A 25,604-nucleotide genomic window follows, 5' to 3' on the forward strand; every position below is an offset into this window, starting at 1 on the left:
TAATGTTCCTCACCCTTCACCCTTCAGAATATTTATTTACTCATCCTTGTGTTGCTCTAAATTCATATGACATTTCTTTTTTTGGAACACAAATTATTATTATTTTTTTTAATGACCTGCTTACGGTTCTATGGCAGTGAATGGTGACCTCCTTTAAGCTGTAGAAAAAGATGAAGATGTTTTATAAATAATCCTGTGTGACTCTTTTCCAATCATAACTTACATCCTGATGCTAGTTGAGGGTAAATGAGAAAGAACAGTAAACAGAAGGAATGTGGATGCAGATAGAACAGATAGTACTGTCGAAAGTGCCCTTGTTATTGGAGATTTTACCGTATCGTTTAAATAGAGAAGATGGCACAGTAACAAGAATTCATTCAAGGTAGTAAATAAAGGAGCAGCAAAAGATTTACATTAGGAAAATAGGTGCTGGAAATAATTGTGTCAGCACTTATAATGAGGCTGGTACATGAACTCATCCATGACCCGAAGCGCTGCAACAGGGGATGAATTTCATTATCAAAGATGAGTCTGATGCCACAGTGCATTACCCAAAGTAGGGATATACTTGCCAAAAGACATGAGTACTTCACAACTCAACCTCACAGCGCTTACAGTGTTTAGTTTCAAATTTGGGTTTGTCATGCAGACTCACAGTATTAAGTACAGTATTTAAAAACAAAATGTTACTTTTACAAATTCCTAAAGCAATGGGCAGTTACTGAGGGAAGACTGCAGACATTACAAAAATCCAACTCCCCCCAAAAAAAATATTGCAGAAGGATGTACTTGACAAATGTTAGGACCCACTCGACTGAATCTGTTTCTTATGATCTTAAAAACCTTTTGATCTATAGGTGATAGAGAGATGATCTAGGCTTTTTAAGTATGTTTTTAAAGGAGAACTCCGGGCAATTTTTAAGTTAATCTTGATCGTTAGACCTTTGTGAGTACTGACTATAGAAAAAAAAAACGAACCGGATTGGTGCTTGCTACTCGGAGCTGCGACCGCGAATGCCCAGAGCTCCCACCCAGCTAAAACGGCAGCTATGGGGGCATGGACATAAAGAGCGTTTATGAGCCTCTTAACAGACACAAAATGCAATTAAAATGTCTGTCCAACATGAACAGGGACCCTACATGTAAACAAGATACGTTTATCAACTTAGCCATTGTTTCAACTCACCTAAATAGTCTTTTAGACGGCAAGCTGTATTCTCGTGCTGCAGTCCCGTGCTGTAGCCGGAAAAGGTAAACAATGTCCAGGTGGGAGGAGCGTTGATCATGTGCGACGAGTTAAGATCAGAGTTGCTTACAAGTGAAGAAGAAATGGTTCGTGTTTGTGCCTTTCCGAATTGTGGCAACAGAATGCGAAAATATAAGAGCTTAAATTTTCATCGTCTTCCTTTTCATGACCTCGAGATTCTGCAGTTGTGGCTAGTTGTACTTCAACTTGATGTGCAAACTCCCGTAGAAGTACTACGTGCTAAAGATTAAAGTCTAACGATCAAGATTAACTTAAAAATTGCCCGGAGTTCTCCTTTAAGTATGGGTTTCTTTACAAAACTGAACTTTTATTTATTTATTTAGTAAATGAAAAAGGAACTGCAGCCAACAAGTGCTTGGCGTGGGAACTCTACTGTAGTACTAGGACTTTGGAAACTTTTGACTGGTAGTATACTTTAAGTCTTCTAAAATAAAAAATAATACTGTTTTCTTTCCATCCTAGCTCTGAGACACACGTGTGTGAAAACGCTTGTGTATACAGAGGGAAACCAAATTTACAGTACGGGAGAAGACAACAGAGCTGAGAGTAATAGCGCACACACGTGACTAGATGAAGTGTGAGCAATCTTTTTCTAACAGCATGAGGGTAAATAGATGTATAATATTTCTGGATAACAGTTTCTTCACTATTGTGCTCTGGCAGTCTTACCCAGCAGTGTGATGATGCAGGCCAGTACAGCGAGCAGAGCTCCAGTGCTCAGACCCACTGGGAGAGAGAAGGCCACGGATCCACACGCCTCAGGAACCCCATCCACATCACACTGACACACGCGCACTGAGAGAGTGTTGGTGCTGCTCAAGGCCGGGCTGCCACTGTCCACGATCAGCACTGGTAACCAGTACAGAGGCTGCTCTTGCCTCCGGAAACCAGCTCGCTTGGTCAGCACTGATGCAGTGTTATCTGAGAGGGACGGGCAAAGGTCAAGGGTCAAGGGTAAGAATGTGAAATTAAATGCTAGACTCATTAACATGTCAGAAGTGTTAGACTGGATCAAGACTGGTCACCTGACACCATTTTACATTTACATTTATTCATTTAGCTGACGCTTTTATCCAAAGCGACTTACAATTGCTATATTTCAGAGGTCGCACGCCTCTGGAGCAACTAGGGGTTAAGTGTCTTGCTCAGGGACACATTGGTGTCTCACAGTGGATTCGAACCCGGGTCTCTCACACCAAAGGCATGTGTCTTATCCACTGCGCCATCACCACCCCACCACCAAATCGAGGATTGAGAGATGAATGAATCTCTGAATGAAGGGATGGATGGATGAAGAGTTGGAAGATGGAAAAAACACGATCACTTCATGAAAACTGTCTTTAGTTCATGAAAAAGAGAGGAAAATATGTATATAGAAAATATAAGCAAACATAAGACTCCACTCCACCTGCTAACGTCCTCCACTACAACCCTCTCCCGTCTTTGTTGAACTATTAACTCGAATTCGAATCCACTGTGAGACACCAATGTGTCCCTGATTAAGACACTTGCATTTGCTGTTGGGTTTGGTACACTTGTTTGGACTGAGCTAAATGGTGTTCAACACATATCCCTTCCTAATGCATTTAACAATTGTGACGCTGTTCTGGTTTCTTGTCTATGGGCCAGAATACTTATGCTACGGAGAGCCTAATTATACGCATGGGCTCCTCTATGACTCTGGCATGGCATTAAGATACTCGTTAACTTATCTCCACCACCTCGGGAACAAAGTCTATAAAATTCCAATCACTCTACGTGCACACCAACATCTTGGTCTGTTGTGTCGTCCCAAATATTTACATAGGGGCTCTGGTCAGAAGTTTGCTCGCTACCACTATTCTAACAACATCGATTCATTGTGGAGTTTGTCTCGTAGAGAAACGTCGCCTATTGTGGGGCGAACTGTCGACTTTGAGAACTTACACTCCATAAAACTGATAAAAGCCTCTCTAGGTTACCCTGCCTCTAGAAATGCGCATTTTGGCTTGTTTAATGTGAGGTCTCTTAACAACAAAGCACCTTTTATCAATGATGTCATTACTGATGCTGGTATTGATTTATTTTGTTTGACTGAAACTTGGCAGATACCAAATGATCTTATTACATTGAATGAAGCTACTCCTCCTGGTTATGAGTTTGTTGCTAAGCCACGTTTAACTGGCCGAGGAGGTGGCCTTGCTGTGGTCTTCCGTTCCGGCTATAGGGTTGTATCGGTGCCTGTGCAGGATTATGCATCATTTGAATGTCTAGCCTTGAAATTCACTGGTGGGTTACCGCTTCTGTTATTACTTGTTTATCGGCCTCCAAAAATGTCTTTTGTTTTTATTAAGGAATTTTCTGAATTACTCGCATCTGTTAGTCCTATGTACTCATCCATCCATGTAGATTCTGGAAACTGTAATTTTGCTGTACAATTTCTGAATCTGTTAGACTGTTTTGACCTCACTCAGCATGTTGATTTCCCTACCCACTCAAAAAAACATATATTAGACCTTGTCTGCACCGCTGGCATCATGCCAACTAAGGTGTGTCCTAAAGACCTTTCTGTGTCTGACCATAGAACCATTATGTTCAATCTTGCTGTCCCTGAGCCTCTACATCGCCAACGTGACTCTCGCTCCATCACATATAGGAACATTAAGAATATTAATACAGCTGCTCTGTTAGACACTCTAAATTTGAAATCTATCATGGAGCCATTGGATGTTTGTATTGATGACTTAGTCCTCCTTTACAACACACATCTTGCTGACTCTTTTAATCTTCTTGCACCCCTGAAGACACGCCTAGTCTCCTTCACTCACTCTGCTCCATGGTTTACACCTGAGCTTCGTAAAATGAAGGCGGCTGGACATCAGCTAGAGCGACTTAGTCGGAAGACTGGCCTAACCGTCCATGCCCTGGCATACAGTGATCATGTCTCCACTTACAAAGAGTCTCTCAACCAGGCTTTGTATTACAGGCATGTATTACACCACCATCATTGACAGAGGTTATAACAATCCGAGAGCCCTTTTCTCCACTATTAATAAGTTAACCAAACCTAATATAACTTTTCCACTTACCCCATCCACTAAACTCTGTTGTGAATTCCTTGAATTCTTCCGCAGCAAAATTAGCTTGATCTACAATCAGCTGCAGACAAACCAGACCACTCAAGATGATGCTCCCCCCTCCCCCTGTGCAACACTAAACAGATCCTTCTCTGTCTTTACACCTGTTGATGAACAGGATGTTTTTGACCTTGTCAGTAAGTCTAGGCCTACCACTTGCCTCCTTGACCCTATGCCTACCCCTCTGGTTAAGGTCTGCCTATCTGTCCTCTGCCCCCTCTTGGTTCAAATAATAAACTCTTCTCTCACTCTGGGCTCTGTTCCTATGTCTCTCAAAACAGCAACTATCACTCCCGTTTTGAAAAAGCCTGGGGCAGCTGTAGAGGATTATAAGAACTATCGGCCCATCTCTAACCTTCCGTTCATTGCTAAGCTCCTTGAACGTACAGTTGCCAAACAGCTCCAAGAGTACCTCCATTGTCATGGCTTTTGGGAAAAGTTTCAGTCTGGTTTCAGGGCCATGCACAGTACTGAGACTGCCCTGGTTAAGGTAGTCAACGACCTCCTGTTGGCCGCTGACTCGGGCCATGTCAGTATTCTCATTCTTCTCGATCTTACAGCTGCCTTTGACACTGTCTGTCACAACCACTTACTTTCTCGATTGGAGACCTTGCTTGGTATCACTGATGTTCCACTGTCCTGGTTCAAATCATATCTCACTGATAGACAACAGTTTGTTTCAATTGGGAATTTCAGATCTCCAAATTCACCCCTCTTACATGGTGTCCCCCAGGGTTCTGTCCTAGGTCCCCTGCTGTTCATAACTTACATCCTTCCTATTGGCCAGATAATACAACATTATGGTATCAATTTCCATTGTTATGCAGACGACACTCAGATTTACATTCACACAAATCCCACTCACACATTGTCATTATCCAATCTGGTTAGCTGCTTAAATGCCATTAACAACTGGATGATTCAAAACTTTCTCAAACTTAATCAAGATAAGACAGAAGCTATTCTTTTTTCTAGGGGTGCGCCGATCCGATACTCAGTATCGGTATTGCTCCGATACTAGCAATATTTGCCGGATCGGGTATCGCCAGACGAGACCATCCAAATCCGATCAGATATTGTATAGCCTACGTATGTTATTTTTATACAACACAAAAGGCACAAAAACATTATAAAGCACTATAATGTTTTCGTGTACTGTATTCCAAGATTTCTGAAGCCATTACATATAGTTTAATGTGAGGTACAGATTTAAATCGTTAAATTAATCTTCACCTAAGTGCTTCCCTCCGCTGCGGCTGTCAGTCATTCTCAGCACTCAAACAGCGCGTCGCGCTCGGGTAAAACAGTCAACACGATGAAACTCTCTCCAAGATGAGTCAATGTTCCTATTATTATACTGTAGATCTGTAGATAAAGGTCTATGGTTTGCATAAAAGGACTTTAACGTGCTGGAGTTTCACATGTTACTTTCAACCGGGTGTCTGTTAGATCACAACACAACTCCTCAGTGATCACAACACTGGAGTAGAGAGCGATATAATTGCTCTTCACACGCATATTAACTGAAATTTAAAACTGTTAAAAGGCTCAAACTAATGAATAAATAAAGAAATATATGTATATCTTACTTTTGTGCTTTGAACTTTTCAATGCGACGCGCTGCGCGCCGTGACTCCATGTTGCTTCGAGCGCATCATTCTGCGCACGGGATGCGTATAAGCTTTCGTGCCGCTCTGAATTGGAGCCTTTCATATTACAATACTTTTGCGCAATGGCAGTTTATTGATAGCCTTAGTTGTTCTGTCCAATCTATGTATCATATGTTGCTGCTTCATTAAAAAGTTGCGCTTAAAATTTTAAAATAAATGTATTTTAATTATATAGTATATATTTTGTCTGTATTGTTTTACAAAGTAAGGAAAATAATGTTTAAGTCAAGCTTTGATGCCTTTAACAAAAGAATAATCCCAGTCTCTTCCCCACAGTGAGGCATACAGATACAGTTTATTAGGTAATTTGGCACTGTTTTTTTAATTATTATTTTAGTATTGGATCGGATCGGTATCGGCCAATACTGAATCCCAGGTATCGGAATCGGTATCGGAGGCAAAAAAAGCGGATCGTGCCACCCCTACTTATTTCCACCCCTAATATTCTAAAAAAAAAACTTAAACATCTGCAGCTATCTATCCCTGGCTATTTCACTACAACTTCTGTGCAAGTCAGAAATCTGGGCGTAATCTTTGATTCTACTCTTTCTTTTGAGTCACATATTAAAAATATCACCAGAACATCTTTCTCTCATCTCAAAAGTATCTCCAAACTACGCCCCTCGCTCAACTCATCTGCAGCAGAAACACTTAAACATGCATTTATCACATCAAGGCTTGACTACTGCAATGCTCTATTTCTCTGCATTCCGGAAAAAATCCTAAATAGGCTGCAGTATGTCCAAAATTCTGCTGCAAGGCTGCTTACCCGCACCAGGCCCGGGGATCATATTACTCCAGTCCTCCAGCAGTTGCATTGGCTTCCTGTCCACTACCACATCCATTATAAAGTCCTTCTCCTTGTTTATAAATCCCTACATAATCTGGCCCCATCCTACCTATCAGATCTCCTCACCCCACATCTGCAATCCCGCACCCTTCGTTCTAGTGATACATGTCTCTTAGCAGTTCCTACATCTCGACTTCACTCCATGGGTGACAGGGCCTTTAGTGTGGCAGGTTCTAAAATGTGGAATGCCCTACCACTTGAGATGCGCCAAAGTAAAAGTGTTACCATTTTTAAAACTAAATTAAAAACACATTTTTTTAGTTTAGCTTACTTGTCAGCCTGCTGATTTTGTTTGCACTGTCTTCAGCTCTTGTTCAATGCACTCATGTATACCATTTGAGGACGTTTATATTTTCTCTGCATCTTGGCATTTTATGTACTGTGTACTTCACAGTGTACTGTTTATGTACTGTGTACTTTTGTATGTTCTTTACTATACCAATTTGTACAGTGTCCTTGGGTACCTTGAAAGGCGCTTTTCTAAATAAAATTTATTATTATTATTATTATTATTATTACTTAACCCCTAGTTGCTCCAGAGGCGTGCGACCTCTGACATATATAGCAATTGTAAGTCGCTTTGGATAAAAGCGTCAGCTAAATGAATAAATGTAAATGTAAATGTAAGGGAATTACTACAATTCACCTGTAGCAGTCATGAAAATGTCAACATTTGAAATATCTCATTTTATGGTCATAAATGCTACAGTGCTACATCATACAAACAGTACCTGTAATTCCCTCTCATGGTTTGCAGAGTTTACCTTTATTATCTCTGAGGCTGAAGTTGTTATTATTGACGGCAGAGAAAGCGAAAGAGAAATAGAAACGATGACCACTGGGAGGCTCGTCTTTATCCACAGCACTGATCGTCTGAATAACCTATCATTGGCCAGAAGAAGACAAAAAAAGCTAGTTAAAATCTACAGCAAGGTTGAGAGTTTAAATGACCATTTTTTTAATTAATGTTAGAGAAACAACTAAGAAATTTCATGTTGTTTTCAGGTTTCTGAAACTCTAATTATAATGCAATCTTCATGTACATCAATTTAATCAAAATAATTCTATGTAGCCATTTTTATTAGCATATTTAGTGTTTGGTGACTACTCACTGCAATAATGTACACTGTAAAATCTTGCTGTAAAAAAACGCCCAAATTCTGACAGTAACTATCAAAATTAGCTCTATGAAATATTAATAATCAATAATAACTGGTTATAATTGATTATGAATATTTGGATCAGTTAATATTATTAACTTAATGTAGTAAAATTAAATTTTACTTCAACCCACCTGTTTGTCCCGTGGAAATCAGCGTTAATTGTTTATTAATTCTAAGAAATATTGATTTCCGGGGAAGGGAATCGGGGATGTGTTTCTTACTGTACAGTACTGTTAAGAGCATGTAGTCACAATCTAAATCGTAAACTTTGTATGCAAGCAGAGAATCAGAACCAAATACATATTGTGCAGTTTTATTAACAAAAACATGAAAACATAACTAACATACAAACAATTACACATTCATTCATGCATTCATAGGTAGATGGTGAAAGTGACAGAACGAAACCGGAAGTAGGAAATGGAACTATGGAAAAGATCCATTCAACTATGAAAAGAACCATCAATATTATCATGTTCAAAGCTCCTTCTTAAAAGCATACTTGCATGGCCTTGCAGTGGACACAATTCTTGAAGTTAATGAAAATTGACATTTGTTGGTTGCCTGCTGGGGGTGTCCATGCAGACAACCCGAAGAAACAGCAGTGAAGGCCAGAGGAAGAGCGGACTAAGAGAACAAATGGTAGGAGTTGCGATGGACGTCTTCTGCGTTGAATGAAGACGTTGTGCCAAACTCCTGAGGTTGTCCTGGATTCTGTTGTGGTTGACAGAGTCCTCTCTCTCCTGAATGAGCACATGGCTGGTTGTGAGTCAAGGCTTGCTGCCCTGGGGCCGGCTGAGGCCACACAGGACAGCACAGTACCTTGAACGTATCGAGAAGACCAAAGAGTGTGAATGGCTGGTGGAGATGCAATTTAAAGCCTGAGAAAGGTCCCACCTCTCAGGGTTGGCTCAGCCAATAAGAAAGGTGGAAGTTCCAGGCGGGAGAATTTGGTTTATGGCTTTTTGTTTCAAGGGTGCTCATTTGCATGTGCACGCTGAATGGGTGGTACCTGATGAAGCAACTATGAAAGATTCTTGTATTACTAATATGTTGTTGTCATCGACATATCATGTACACAGTCATTTCGATCTTCAAAGTTCCAAGTTATAGTGCCCAAACATTGTATTGATGAGGTTGCATTGACCGTTGGTTCTATCAAAATAGTATACAGTATCAAAAATAAAAATGAATAGAATTAAAAGACACTACACAAAACAGTAACTCTGTCACGGTTTAGGAATTCACTGTGTCCTTCTTGTCTCGTGTCATTGTTGTTGTGCGTGTGAGTATGGGCATGGTCTCCGATCTGTACCGCTGATCAGTGGCGCAAGCTGCAATCCATCTCAACAACAGCTGAATCTGATCAGCGATGCCTACTTATACTCACTGTTTTCGTCTTGTCTTTATCAGATCGTTGTGATGTGTTCCCGGTGTGCGTTCCTGTTCCTGTCTGGCTGCTATCTCAGACCTGTGTTCCCGTCCTGGATTTCGTTGTGTTCTTCCTCTCTGTTTCACTTCAGCACTCTCTGGACTTGGAATCATCGCTTCACCAATCTCCCATCATTCTACCGGTATCCATTGAGGTACCTGCATCGTTTGCCCGCCCCTTTGTGTTTGTCTGTGTGACTTTGATCATCATGATCCTTTCTGCTGTTCAATAAACGTGACTTACCTGCTTTTGCCTCCACTCTCGTATATTCTCATGACAAACTAATTCACACAATTTTCTGGGGTGCATGTTCATTTATAGATCCGTTTGTCTATGATTAATGCAGCAAAGTTTGTTTCAATGTCTGTTTCTGTCTTTACATTCTTCACAGCAATAAAACCAACTTATCTGACCGTAGTCATGGTAACCAAAGATCCTTCTTGCCCTTGTTGGGGGATGGGACCACAGATCCCAGAGTGAGTTTTAAATATTATTTATTACCTAAAACAAATAATTGGTGTCTGATTTGTCTCAGTCGTTACAAACATAGTCGACTCTCAGAGACTGTGTCCAAAATCACATCCTACACCCTCATTCCCTATTCCCTACATTAGTTTACTAATATAGTCCCTAAACTTAACAATGAACAGATTCAATTTTGGTCGCAATTTCGAGCCTTGATCTACCAGATCTACCATTCGATCCTCACTTAATACCCAGATATATTGGAGAAGGAGACAGAGAAGAGAATATAATTATCATAGTCGATCATCTCAAATATCTGTCTGCTCTACTTCCGAATATTTTATCAGGGAGCCAAACATGTAATTCTAGGCTCCTTTTTTATGTCTATTAATTATGTAATAATAATAATAATTATTATTATTATTATTCTCCTCTAATAACAATTCTCTGCACCCCAGCTCACTCCTCAGAGGAGGAGGGAGGATATTTTAGGAAAATAGTTGAATAAAAAGGGATGGCAGTGAGTAATGAGAAGAAGGAACGCAGAACGGGGAAAGCTTGAATAGCAGCCTCACATAAACATTCTCCTCTATTTCTGATGTATAAAGAAGCTTTTAATCTGAGTGTGGGTTACTCTCCTCGGAGGCGGTGCACAGGCGTCTACACTTGCCGTCCGCTCCTCTCTCCAGAACTCGTTCCAGGGCTCAGACGGTCTAGGAGGAACTTGCACTTGGCGAGGAATGAACTTGGAATAAAGCCGAATGCTCCTCTCTAATTCTGTTCACTACCATCTCAACAGTAGTGGTGAACAGTCCAGCGGGCGAGACAGAATCTAGGAGGATCGCTTTGTTGTACTCCTTGATGCCCCACAAATTAAGCCACAGATGCCTCTCCACTGTCACCAGAGCAGCCATATATCGTCCAAGGGAACTAACCGCCTGGTAGTGCGGAGAGCTAAACCCGTGGCCATGCGCAGGAGACCGCCTCAGGGATAACATGTAGCTAGATGTAGCACTCTGTGCCTGCGGGTTCTCCTGCTCCAGCTCCACCAACCCTCGGTCTGCGCTTGCGGGATCTCCTGCTCCAGCTCCACCAACCCTCGGTCTGCGCCTGCGGGATCTCCTGCTCTAGCTCCACCAACCCTCGGTCTGCGCCTGCGGGTTCTCCTGCTCCAGCTCCACCAACCCTCGGTCTACGCCTGCGAGTTCTCCTGCTCCAGCTCCACCAACCCTCGGTCTGCGCTTGCGGGGTCTGCTGCTCCAGCTCCACCAACCCTTGGTCTGCGCCTGCAGGTTCCCCTGCATCTGCTCCATCAACCCTTGGTCTGCACCTGCGGGATCTCCAGCTCCACCAACCCTCGGTCTGCGCCTAAGGGATCTCCTGCTCCAGCTCCAGCAACCATTGGTCTGCGCCTGCGGGATCTCCTGCTCCAGCTCCACCAACCCTCGGTCTGTGCTTGCGGGATCTCCTGCTCCAGCTCCACGAACCCTCGGTCTGCGCCTGCGGGATCTCCTGCTCCAGCTCCACCAACCCTCAGTCTGCGCTTGCGGGATCTCCTGTTCCAGCTCCAGCAACCCTCGGTCTGCACCTGCGGGTTCTCCTGCATCGGCTCCATCAACCCTCGGTCTGCGCCTGCGGGATCTCCTGCTCCAGATCCACCAACCCTCGGTCTGCGCTTGCGGGATCTCCTGCTCCAGCTCCACCAACCCTCGGTCTGCGCCTGCGGGATCTCCTGCTCCAGCTCCACCAACCCTCAGTCTGCGCTTGCGGGATCTCCTGCTCCAGCAACCCTCGGTCTGCGCTTGCGGGATCTCCAGCTCCACCAACCCTCGGTCTGCGCCTGCGGGATCTCCTGCTCCAGATCCACCAACCCTCGGTCTGCGCTTGCGGGATCTCCTGCTCCAGCTCCACCAACCCTCGGTCTGCGCTTGCGGGTTCTCCTGCACCGCCTCCACCAAACCTCGGTCTGCACCTGCGGGGTCTCCTGCATTGGCTCTCTCGGTCCTCCCCCAGATGTTGGCACGGTTTGGTTCTGGGTCAGCATCTCCATCAGCGGACACTTTTCATCTTTGCCGCTGGGATCTTGTCGCCGTCCGCCTGTCCCCAGTGCTATATACGCTATATAAGTGGAATGCTATATTAGTTCAACCCACACATTCATTCTCTGTTCAGTCACGTTCACGTTAGGTGTGTTTCATTGCACTAATTGGACTATCTTTCCTGTTTGGATTTATTAAACTTCGTGTTGAAATTATATTCATCTTCTGTCTGCCTGCTACACACACACACACTGTATGGTGTCAACTGTAGTAACTGGACTTAATTAAATAACTTTGCAAAGTCTAAAAATGATATTCTTTCTCTGACGGATGTTATTTATTATTATATCTGACACAATCAATTCAATTTTTTCCTGCTTTATGTACTAAATTCTGTGTGAAATATACCTTCATGAAAATTAACCATGTATCAATCAATTTCTTAAAACAGCTTGTCTTTGAAACGATTCTTGGACTAAACCAATTCTGAACTGGAATCCATGATGTCTGCATCTATTTTCACTAAAGTTTTAAGAGCTAAATGTCTCAGTATTGTGGAAAGTGCTATTTTATATATGTTATTACCCATGTTGTTTGTTAAGGGTGGACAGTTTCAGGTATTTAGGTTTTGGGACATCATTTATCGTTCAAACTCAAAGTGGTTATTTGGCAGGAAGTTTGAGGCTAATCTAAGAAGGAGAATCTTTTTGAGAAGATCTAAATCTTTATGTCTGAGACAAGAATCAATACTGTAATTAAGTAATGAGGACATTGTTCTTTCACAAAGAGGATGCATGATTCAGCCAACTTGGCACTGATCGAGATAATGCTGAACAAATTATAGCACACAAGTTATTGCAGGACTGGGGATTTGGAATGCAGGAAAGACTCAATCACCAACAAAAGAAAAAAAAAAGAAAAAAGAGGTAGATGACATGTATCTACAAACAATTATGTGCAAGTATTGTGGTTTTAAAAGTTTAAATTAAAGAACAATACTTGAAACAGTAAAGCTTTATATTGTATATAGAGCTTAAGGCACACATATACAGAACACTTCCTTTATTTATGGCATTAAAAGCACCAAATAAAAAGCATTACAAACAACAACAACAATAATTATGATAATGGTCTGTATGTCTGTTAACCCTCTGAGGTCTGCTATCATGTTGGCGGAATAGTCTCGCTTTTTTTCTTATCAGTCCAAAAGAGACTCAAAATACTCACATATTTTTTTTGTGCATACTCACAATATATACAAAGTATTGTGCTTTTAGTCAAATAAAGAAAAATAAACATGATGCTAGTTTTGCCTTCTCTCTGATAGTGAAGTCTAAAACGCGTCTGAAAATTAACTGTAATTCCGTGAATACTTGTCATACAGGCACGAGTGTTTTTCCATAATGAAGCTTGAACTTTCTTCTTTTAAATGATTTAATTTATATAAAATAACAAATATTCTCAGTTTATGTAATCTGTATGAAAAGAGAGAGATGTCAGTCTTTTTCTTTCCAGCTCATTATACCTGATTACGCGTTAATGTGCCACGCCCACGGAGAGCGCGCGGTGTTCAAACGCAAATGATCTAAGGCAAGCCATTCAAACATGCCAACGCCCACCAGCTGGATTATAAATCACATCATGTTTAATAAGAATCTTGCATTTTACCTCGTCTTGCTACCTGTGAGGAATAATACTATCTAATAACCCTGTAAAATGTACCAGAAGTGCTGGTAGTTTAATTTCGAGGAGCAACCGATCCAGCTTATGTAGTAAGTCATTTATTCTTAAGTGCTTTGTTCAAATCACGATATTGAATAGTGTCTGTAAACTGCAAAAAGACTGTTTAAATATGAATTGCGTGTCTGTATGTAGGCTAAATGATGAATGAACGGCACAGACGCGCGCGTTGTTTACTTCAGTTATACAGCGCATGTCTGTGCCGTTCATTCACTCTCGCACCTACATTAGTAAACATGTTATTTTTACATGAACACGTCCAAACTATATTGTTATAGCCTACTAAGATGAGTAAAAATAGACTGAAATATGTTGAAATAAAATGTCTGTATAAGCAACAAACTGCAAATCAGTGGCGGTCTTAACATAGAGGCATAGGCAGGTGGCTGCTTGGGGCCCCCTAACAGCGGTCGTAGTAGGGGGGCCCCCAACCAACCTAAACAAAAAAAAAAGAAAATAGAAAAGATAAAAAATGAAAAAGCCTCTTATCATCGTGAACACTTCAAAAGCATAGTAAATGTTATTAATATTCTTAAGGAATACGTTGAAATGTTGAAGTAGTAGTTAAAATGTCCAGTTCAAGGTTATCTGTCCCTACACATAACACCCTTTACTTTCTCAATGGAATGGACTAGTCCGTAACGGTGCGCGCTGAGGCGCGAAACGGCGAAAGATAAACACACAATGACAGGAGGACTGGGAAGTACACAACGAAGCAAGACGAGTCTAAACGCGAAAATGAAATGAAGTTACCCAAGCGGCTCAAATAAAAGAAAAAAGACGCCGATATGTATTTGGCAACTCTGCCAAAAATGACAAACTTTTTTACGTCTTCTGTTAGGGATACATGCCGCTACAGCAGCAGCTGTTATGTGAAGTGATGCAAGGTGAGGATAACGTAAGTTATAACGTTACATCCTACAGAAAGGGCAAAAGTAAATATGACATTTATTATGGGTTTATTTGATGATTGTTTGAAGTTCGCGGAAATAAAAAGTTGTTATATATTTTTTGAAGCCTAATAAATGTTACTTTTTCGGCTTTCAATTACACTGTAATGTTGGATGGCCATAATTAATGTTTAAAATTAGGGGGAAATTTTTTTTTTATCCAGACATCAATAGCTGTATTAGTATCAGTCATAGGTCTACTGACCTTCATTCATAAAAAGATGCCATTAAACAAGTTTTTAAAATATACTGTCTTTATGTTGTCTCTAAATTCATTTGTAGATTAGCTGTGAAATTATTACATTATAAAATATATAAAATAATATAAACCTATAAAAATGTGTGTTTGTTGAATGTTTGAAATGTCAATCTCAAGTGCAATGCCAATTGCAACCTCCCTCACTCATACAAAGTCAATTATTCATCTTGGCAATATTTGCTATGTGTTGCTGTTTGTGATGTTTTGCTAAGTAGGCTATATGACTGTTTGTGGGGGTTTCCCATAACTACCTGTCTTGCTGGTTATATTGATATTAATTTTATCTTTAAAAAAGTATAAACCGTGCTGGTTTTCCTGGCATTTTGGCAAAGACAGGTGTTATCTGGAACCGTATTCTCTGTTGTGTTCCATCATGAATATTAGTTTGTGTAGTGCTACACTTTGTGTGTTCTCTCCTTTCCATCTTCATTTTGGAGTAAAGAAATGTATGCAGGGTTTAAAAGGGAAGGTTTTTTTTCTCCTCTCCAACCTTTACTTCCCCGTAGATTAGCTTTCAATCGGTACATTTTTTTTTTCGTTCTCTTTTAAAGAAGGGATTTCAGACACTTTAAGTTTTAGTTTTTTCAATAACCATGCATTAACAATATTCTCTCAAAAATACAAACATGTACATACATCTTGCTCACATATTATGGTAGCCCTTTTTGTGCTAAATACTTTGACTTTGACTGACTTTATTGTCATTCAGAATACAACAAGTGTATACAGAACGAAATTTCGTTTGCATTGGCCACAGTTTTTTACAGTTTCAATGCAGGAAAATGTTCATCCCAAAAATTTGTACAAACAGATTATAATAAATATATAAATAGCAAAGTGGAATAAATAATTTAGCTATCTAAATATCTATCTCAATATTTGACAGCAGTCAAGTATAGGACCAGCAGTACTAAGTATTATTTATTAGTGTTCAACAGTCTGATGGCTTGGGGGACAAAGCTGTTATAAAACCTGGAGGTCCGACACCGCATGCTGCGGAACCTCTTTCTGGAGGCCAGCAGACTAAACAGACCGTAATGGGGGTGAGAGGGGTCCCCGCAAATTTTCCGGGCCCGAGAGACACAGCGGTTCTCTGCAATGTCCTGAATGGAGGGAAGAGAGGTGCCGATGATTCTCTCTGCTGTCTTCACCACCCTTCTTACATCCTTCCAGTCAGAGGCACTACAGCCTCCACACCACACTGAGATACAGCTGGTCAAGATGCTCTCTATGGTGCTTCTGTAAAATGTGGTGAGCATAGGCGGGGGCAGATGGGCTCTTCTCATCCTCCTTAAGAAGTACATCCGCTGCTGTGCCCTCTTCACCAGCGATGCAGTGTTGACAGACCAGGTAAGATCGTGAGTAATGAACACACCCAGAAACTTTATACTGCTAACCACCTCCACGTTTATGTCTTTGATGAGTAGTGGAACGTGGCTGGGCTGGTTCTTCCTGAAGTCGATAATGAGTTCTTTGGTCTTTTTGACGTTCAGGATCAGACTGTTATCTCTACACCAGCCCACCAACTGCTCCACCTCCTCTATGTAGGCCAGTTCCTTGTCATCCTTTATTAGGCCTACCACCGTTGTGTCATCCGCAAATTTCACAACAACAACAGAGGACTCAGGACACAGCCCTGAGGGGAGCCTGTATTGAGAGTAATGACACTAGAGGTGTTCTGTCCAACCCTCACTGATCGAGGTCTGTCAGTGAGGAAATCAAGCAGCCAGTTCCGCAACGGTGAGCTGAAACCCATGTCCAGTTTGTCCACCCAGTTTGTCCACCAGATTTTGAGGAATGATGGAATTAAAAGCTGAACTGAAGTCCAGGAACAGCAGCCTAACATGCGTGTTCTTATCCTCTAGGTGTGCAAGACTCGGGTGCAGAACGGAGGAGATGGCATCCGCAGTGCAGCGAAATAGATTGTAATTACACCTTTACTATTAATATGTTTATAAGCAACTGAAAAAAGCACAAATGTCAGGGCATGTTAAAACATCTCAAGGACCCCAAAAACACCTTAGACCCCAGAGGGTTAATGATATCATTTCCTTACCCATTACATGATATGCAATTTTGTACAGAGATATATCTAATTTAGGCTGAAATTTATCATACAGTCCAATACTAATGTAACAAACTAGTAATTAAACAAAATATCAAACATATACAAATCCTCTATTCCTTGCTATAAATAAGTTATTATTTACTGAGAGAAAATGCATTTGGATAATCTGCACATTGGTGCTGATGGCTTGTCTCTCTTCTACTCTGTGAATGGAGCTGAGAACACTTAGCATAAGAGAACTTGCCTGAGACAGACCATTATCACTGCAGATCAATGCTTTCACAGTTTTTAGATTTTATATGCTTGTTGATGCTGCAGTATTCTGAAGTAACGTCTTTAATGGGCTTCATATCTTGGGCAATAAAATGTTCACTAAAATAAGAGCATACACTGACATATCTTAAAATATGTCAGTGCCATTTTGTCTTAAGTTTTTCTAAGGCATGTTTATAAAAGTCACTTAAATGTCCTAATTAAACTAAGGCCTAATCCTGGCTTAATCTAAACCCTGTCTGTGAAACCGATCCTAGGCATCATACACTTGGCAAAACTGAGAAAAACTGCGCTTCACATAATAAACAACACTACCAGATTTTTAAGTTGATCCAAACAAACTCAGGCAGAAACATGTGAAAATCAGAGTCTACGTCCATCATTCCCCACACACTTTTCTGTAAAATCAATCAACTCTGACTGCTCAAAACCTGCAGACTGCCTCTGACTTTAGGCAACTAGCGTTGACTTGCCCAGACTGTAAATTGGGGACAAAATCTGGGCAAAAATGACCCAGTATGAATTTTCCTCTTTGAACTGTCACCTTATCATGGTGGAGAGGTTTGAGTACCGAATGATCCTAGGAGCTATGTTGTCCGGGACTATATGGTCTCCCAAGGCAAACAGGTCCTAGGTGACGGGTCAGACTAAGAGCGGTTAAAAACCCCTTATGAAGAAAGAGAAATCAAGCACTGAGACGTCGCCCGGCATGGCGCAGCCGGGGCCCCACCCTAGAGCCAGGCCAGGGGTTGGGGCTTGCATGCGAGTGCCTGGTGGCCCGAAAGAGTGACATGGGGTCGCCCTCCCGTGGACTCGCCACCTGCAGAAGGGATCGTAAGATACCGGTGCTTAGTGGATCATGCGGCAGTCGAAGGCGAGGGCCCCGACGACCCGATCTCTGGACAAGGAAACTGGCTTTAGGGATGTGGAATGAACCCCCGCTGGTGGGGAAGGAGCCTGAGCTTGTGCGGTAGGTAGAGAGATACCAACTAGAGATAGTCGGGCTCATCTCCACCCTAAAAGCTTGGGCTCTGGAACCACTCTCCTTGAGAGAGCCGCCATGTATTGGAGTTCACCACGGTGAACGAGAGGGTTGCTTCCTTGCGCCTTCGGGTCAGGGATAGGCCTCTCCCGGTCGTTTGTGCCTACAGGTTGAACGGCAGTGCAGAGTACCCGGCCCTCTTGGAGTCTCTAGGAGAGTTGCTGGAAAGTGCTCCGACTGTGGACTCCGTCGTTCTACTGGGGGACTTCAATGCCAACTTGGGTGGCGACAGTGACACCTGGAGGGGCGTGATTGGGAGGAACGCCCCCCCTGATCTGAACCTGAGCGGTGTCCTGTTATTGAACTTAACCCCCTCAGCCCGGAAGAGTGATGTGGGGCCACCCTCCCGTGTACTCACCACCTGCAGCAGGGATCCTAAGGTACCGGTGCTTAGTGGATCGTGCGGCAGTCGAAGGCGAGGGCCCCGATGACCCGATCTCTGGACAAGGAAACTGGCTTTAGGGACGTGGAATGTCACCTCGCTGGTGGGGAAGGAGCCTGAGCTTGTGCGGTAGGTGGAGAGATACCAACTAGAGATAGTCGGGCTCACCTCCACCCACAGCTTGGGCTCTGGAACCACTCTCCTTGAGAGAGCTGCCATGTATTGGAGTTCACCACGGTGAACGAGAGGGTTGCTTCCTTGCGCCTTCGGGTTAGGGATAGGCCTCTCACGGTCGTTTGTGCCTACAGGTCGAACGGCAGTGCGGAGTACCCGGCCCTCTTGGAGTCTCTAGGAGAGGTACTGGAAAGTGCACCGACTGGGGACGCCGTCGTTCTACTGGGGGACTTCAATGCCAACTTGGGTGGCGACAGTGACACCTGGAGGGGCGTGATTGGGACGCCCCCCTGATCTGAACCTGAGCGGTGTTCTGTTATTGGACTTCTGTGGTAGTCACAGCTTGTCAATAACGAACACCATGTTCAAGCATAAGTGTGTCCATCACTGCACATGGCACCAGGACACCCTAGACCGGAGATCGATGATCGACTTCGTGGTCGTTTCATCTGACCTCCGGCCGTATGTCTTAGACACTCGGGTGAACAACTGATCACCACCTGGTGGTGAGTTGGATCCGATGGGGGGGTTGGGGGGGTGGATCTAGACAGACTCGGCAGACCCAAATGTACTGTGAGGGTCTGTTGGGAACTTTTGGCCGAGTCCCCTTTCAGAGAGATCTTTGATCTCTTCCGCCAAGCGGACTGCAGTTGTGGAGGCAAAAAATCGGGCCTGGGAGGAGTTCGGTGAGGCCATGTAGAAGGACTATCAGTTGGCTACGAAAAGATTCTGGCAAACCGTCCGGCGCCTTAGGAGAGGGAAGCAGTGCCCTACCAACACTGTTTACAGTGGAGGTGAGCCATTGTTGACCTCAACTGGGGATGTCGTCAGACGGTGGAAGGAATACTTCGAGGATCTCCTCAATCCCGCCGACACGTCTTCCATTGAGGAAGCAGAGGCCGAGGGCTCGGAGGTGGACTCGTCCATCATTTACATTTACATTTACATTTATTCATTTAGCTGATGCTTTTATCCAAAGCGACTTACAATTGCTATATTTCAGAGGTTGCACGCCTCTGGAGCAACTAGGGGTTAAGTGTCTTGCTCAGGGACACATTGGTGTCTCACAGTGGATTCGAACCCGGGTCTCTCACACCAAAGGCATTATGGCGCAGTCATGGCGCAGTCTTATCCAATGCGCCATCACCACCCACCACCCGCCATCACCCAAGCTGATATCACAGAGGTAGATAAAAAGCTCCTCGGCTGCAAGGCTCCGGGGTGAATGAGATACCTCTGAGGCCCTGAGTACCTCAAGTCTCTGGATGTTGTGGGGCTGTCTTGGCTGACACGCCTCTGCAGCATCGCGTAGCGGTCGGGCACAGTACCTTTGGGCTGGCAGACCGGGGTGGTGGTCCCTCTTTTCAAGAAGGAGGACCTGAGGGTGTGTTCCAACTACAGGGGGATCACACTCCTCAGCCTCCCCAGGAAAATCTATGCCAGGATACTGGAGAGGAGAATTCGGCCAATAATGGAACTAAAGTTTAAGAATCCGGATACAGGCGGCCGAAATGAGCTTTTTCCGCAGGGTGGCTGAGCGCTCCCTTAGAGATAGGGTGAGGAGCTCGGCCACTTGGGAGGAGCTCAGAGTAGAGCCGCTGCTCCTCCACATCGAGAGGAGCCAGCTGAGGTGGCTCGGGCATCTGTTCCGGATGCCTCCCAGACGCCTTCCCGGGGAGGTGTTCTGGCAACGTCCCACCGGGAGGAGACCCCGAGGAAGAGCTAGGGCACGCTAGAGGGATTATGTCTCTCGGCTGGCCGGGGAACGCCTCGGTATTCCCCCGGAAGAGCTGGAGGATGTGTCAAGGAAGAGGGAAGCCTAGGCATCTCTGTTTAGACTCCTGCCCCCACGACCCAGTCCTGGATAAGTGGAAGAAGATGGATGGATGGATGTATGATAGGCAGAATACATGACCATGTAATTTCGCAATTGCATCTGAAATTTGACTGCAGTATTCTAGAATGAGATTTTTGTTACATCACACTTGTTGTCGGAGTGTTGTTGAATTTCTTTGTCATTACGTTTAATAGACTGTACACATTTTTTTTCCAGCTACAAATAACCATCAGCATTTTATTAATTAATATAATGTAAATAATGTTTAATTGCATTTTTGGCAGAACATTTTTGGTACCCAAAATTTCGGTGGATCCCTAATTCTGTATTCTCTCTTCAGTTTGAGTAACTGGACAGTATTACACAATAAATTCTTAAATGTAAACTTTCTAAACATCTGTAAAATACCTGTCAAATAGAATGTGTGAACAGTGACCCTATACACGAAGTGATTGAAAATGGAGAGGTAAATAAGTGAATCACCACATAATTATGTAAGAAATCAAGTGTTTGCCCTGTCTGATCAGTGTTTAGTTGTGCATCAGTGAATGGAGTTTAAGTCTGGACTTTGACTGTACAATTTCAAAACCTTTCTTATTTTTCAACCATTCTGAGTTAGAATTACAGCAAGATAATGATTTTAAAATATAACGTACCAACTGCGCTTCAGATAATGGACAGGCGGTGTAACATTGTTCATAAGAGTTATTTTATACGGAGCAGAATTCCCAATTCTATCAAAAAGCCCCTCTTTTTTTCTGTTCATAGTGGCATGATGCACAATGTTTGACGAAAATAAAGACAAACAAAACAATAGTATCTGGCAACATACAGAACAAAGAAAAATAACTAAACTGTGGACAGTCGACAAAGACTTTTTTTAACAGCTTGAATAGTAATTCAGTTCTTTACATGTGATGTAAAGAGATTGGTTGCAGAAAATTATAAAAAGTTAGCCGCAGAATAAATGTTTTCTGATGAGTGGCATTCAGTAAACAGCCTGATATATGCTGAAATGTTCAGTGACAACAGAGATAGTTTATAATTAATAATAATTCATCACATTTATATAGCGCTTTTCTGGACACTCGAAGCGCTTCACATAGAAGGGGGAATCTCCTCAACCACCACCAATGTGCAGCATCCACCTGGATGATGCGACGGCAGCCATATTGCGCCAGAACGCCCAAAACACCCGCTTACTGGTGGAGTGGAGACAGAGTGATTAAGCCAATTGGTATATATATACATTGGGATGATTAGGAGGCCATGATGGACAGAGCCACTGGGCAAATTTGGCCAGGATGCCGGGGTTACACCCCTACTCTTTCGAAAGACATCCTGGGATTTTTTATGACCACAGAGAGTCAGGACCTCGGTTTAACGTCTCATCCAAAGGACAGTGCTCAATTGACAGTATAGTGTCCCCATTACCATACTGGGGCGTTAGGACCACACAGACCACAGGGTGAGCACCCCCTGCAGGCCTCACTAACACCTCTTACAGCAGCAACCTGGTTTTCTCAGAAGGTCTCCCATCCAGGTACTAACCAGGCTCAGCCCTGCTTAGCTTTAGTGGGCAACCAGTCTTGGGCTACAGGGTGATATGGCTGCTGAGAGTTTAACACAAAAAGTTTAACACAAAAAGTTAGTTTAACCACAAGCTTAAAGTGCAAGTTTGTCAGCAGCTTCAGTTCAATTAGCAAATTAAAAATAGTTAGAATTTATGCAGGAAGAAGTGTCACATTAAACAGACACAGTGAAAGACAAAGCTTCCTTTTTCCATAAACAGTGATTTAATAGCAAATTACAAAGATGCAAATATAAAGGGCGCCAAGCACCACAAAGTGCTAATTCACACACACACTTGCACGCATGCACTCACACACTCTCACACTCACACACGTGCACACACACACACACACACACACACACACACACACACACACACACACACACACACACACACACACACACACACACACACACACACACACACACACACACTCTCTATCTCTCTCTCTCTCTCTCTCTCTCTCACAAACACACACACACTGAACTGAACTGACCATTAGTTCTCCTGAAGAGACCATTAGACACATTAATGCAAAAGGCATGAAGCTCTCTTAAAGCAAGCAAAATCTTCATTTCTATCAATTTTCATCCCACTTGTGAAAGTTCTGATCCAATCTGACTTCTGACCTATAATGCTGCCTAAATCATATTAATCGTTCGTTGGCCAGAGGATGACTGGACCCCCTGACTGAGTCTGGGTTCTCCCAACGTTTTTTTTCTCCATTCTGTCACTGATGGTGTTTTGGTTCCTTCTCTGTCGCCTTTCTTCGCCTTTCTTCACCTTTCTTCGCCTTTGTCGCCATTGGCTTTTGGCTTGCTTAGTTGGGGACATTTAAATTTATATTAAACAATATTATTACAATACTATTTTCCTGTTATCTCTGTAAAGCTCCTTTGAAACAATCTGTATTGTAAAAAGCGCTTTACAAATAAAGGTGACTTGACACTTAGCAGAGAGAGACAAAGAGCTTCCCTTACATGACAGCCTGAGAGTGGACGTGGAAAAGGTGGTGTCCATTAGGACAAAATCAATATGTGTGTGTGTGTGTGTGTGTGTGTGTGAGTTATTAATTTGTTAAATGATAGAGAATGAATCTATAATTAATCATTAGCTTGATTAGCAAATGATTCATACAATCGTGGTTGTATCCTGTATTAGTGTTACTCGATCTTAGTGCTGCATTTGATACCATTGGCCAAAACATTCTTTTGAATAGAGATGTCATATTGATCACAAGTTCAGTATGGCGTACCACAAGGCTCAGTGCTAGGACCGTTGCGGTTCACTCTGTACATGCTACCCTTGGGAGATATCGTTAGGAAGCATGGCTGAAGTCGTATCGTGTGTAAGATGGCACCGATAGCAATGGCATAACTTCTGCTCCTCTGCTTTCTCCGTTTGTTTCTTGGTCTGTTTTTGTTTTTACATTTTCATCTGTAATAAGTAAAATAACCAACTTCTTAAGTTTGACCAACATACAATTATTAATAAAGTCATGTTTTTCGCATCTTAAACTTCTGTCCAAAGTTAGAACCTTTCTATCTTTTAGGGACCTTAAAAGAGTCACACATGCTTTTGTTTTATCTCGCTTGGACTACTGTAATTCACTTTATATTGGATTACCCCTATCCTCCATGTGACGGCCAAAGCCAGGTAATTAACTGGGGTTCGTAAACGAGAACATATTACTCCAATACTAGTGCCTCTTAATTGGTTGCCAGTGTTTTATAGAGTTGAACTCAAAATTTTGTTCATAGTTTTTAAGTCTTTAAATGGTCTGGCACCTTCCTAATTGTCAGATCTTTTAAACGTGAATAAGTCAGTAAGATCCTTGCAATCCTCAGACAGTATTACACTGTCATTTCCAAGAACAAGATTGAAGTTGCGAGGTGACCGTGCGTCTTCAGTGGCCGGTCCTGGGATATGGAATAGTTTTCCTTTATCTGTGAGGTCTGCATCGTACGTACATAAATTTAAATCCAAGTTACAGTCTTATCCTTTTACCCTTGCATTTCAATCATTATTACTTTTGGTCTCTTTTAACTTAAATGTAGTGATGTATTGCTTTTTATTACTGTGTTGTTGTTTTTTTGTTTTTTTTGTACAGCACAGTGGTCAACTTTTGTTGTGTTTATTTGTGCTTTAAGAATAAATTAAATTAAATTAAATTAGTTCCCTTTCAAGGGAACTTGCGTTGCGTCGATTGACACTAAGGGAACGCTTTGCGTGTTGATGTATTGAAGCACATGTAAAATCAGTCCAATGGTGTGACGGGACGTCAGAGGCGGGTGACGTCATGAACCAGGAAACTATATAAGCCTGTTCAAACCCAGCAGCTCCAGCTTCTGTGTCTTCACAAGTGCTCTCTATGTGAAATTGTCCTTGTTGTCTGTTATATATATTTATAGACTATGGTGAGCAAGCAGCAGTTTAGAGTATGTGTGCACCCCTGCCCACTTTATTTAACGGGTGGACACACACACACTTTATGTGTTGTTTGTTTGGGAGAGGAGCATGCACGCTCAAAGGCGCTGACTGTGAGCACTGTATTGTGCTTCCCTTGCGGACACTCCGATCCCGCCTGGCGTTTCTTAACAAGGACGCCCAGGCTCGCGTTCCCCAAGGCTCAGGTCCCGCTGCTGCCGAGGCATAGCGAAGACTTCAGACTTGGGGTTCGCAAATGGATCTGTCATGGCTCTGACTTCAACTGACAGATCTAATGCCTCGTATCAGGGTTCAGAAGCACGCGCTGCAGTTTCTTCCACCCCGGTACAGGCACCAACACTACAGCTATCCAGTTCCGAGAGACTGGATGTTGTTAGTGTTTATGCTCGTGATACTGAGGATTCGCCACCTCAGTCTCATGCTTTTGAGGAGCTCGTTGAGGTTGTAATGAGAGCGGTCAAAAGATTACATATCGATTGGCCGGCAGATAAGCAGGACGTTTGTTTAAAAATCAAACTAGACGAACGCTTCCTGCCCTCTCGTTCACAATCTGAACGCCTGAGCCTTCCATTTTTTCCCGATCTCCACACTGAGGTGTCGAGATCGTGGATGAAACCTGTGTCATATAGAATGTACAGTGCACAATCATTACACTACTCTTCTATTTCACAATATAAAGAGCACGGATATGGGGAAATGCCGGAGGTGGAAGAGACGCTCGCGAGCTATCTCTCCCCTGAATCTGCATCTTCCCTTAAAGCCACATTATTACCCACCAAGCCAGTTAGAGTAACTTCAGCTTTGGTGGGTAAGGCTTATTCAGCGGCTGGTCAGGCTGCAGCATGTCTTCACACAA

General features: G+C 42.8%; 1 protein-coding gene across 1 annotated transcript in view; it reads right to left on the reverse strand.

Annotated features, from left to right (window-relative positions):
- Positions 1 to 25,604, reverse strand: part of LOC143744160 (cadherin-7-like) — a 240,284-nt gene that overhangs the window by 15,951 nt on the left and 198,729 nt on the right. Inside the window, exons 9-10 of the mRNA XM_077235580.1 lie at positions 7,668 to 7,785; positions 1,937 to 2,188 (exon numbers count right to left, since the gene is read on the reverse strand). Of these exons, the coding sequence (XP_077091695.1) occupies positions 1,937 to 2,188; positions 7,668 to 7,785 (370 nt within the window). The remainder of the gene's footprint in view (positions 1 to 1,936; positions 2,189 to 7,667; positions 7,786 to 25,604) is intronic.

The sequence above is a fragment of the Siphateles boraxobius genome, unplaced genomic scaffold, assembly GCF_051911475.1.
Source record: "Siphateles boraxobius isolate OS27281-9 unplaced genomic scaffold, OSU_SipBor_1 199, whole genome shotgun sequence".
Taxonomy (NCBI): Eukaryota; Metazoa; Chordata; class Actinopteri; order Cypriniformes; family Leuciscidae; genus Siphateles; species Siphateles boraxobius.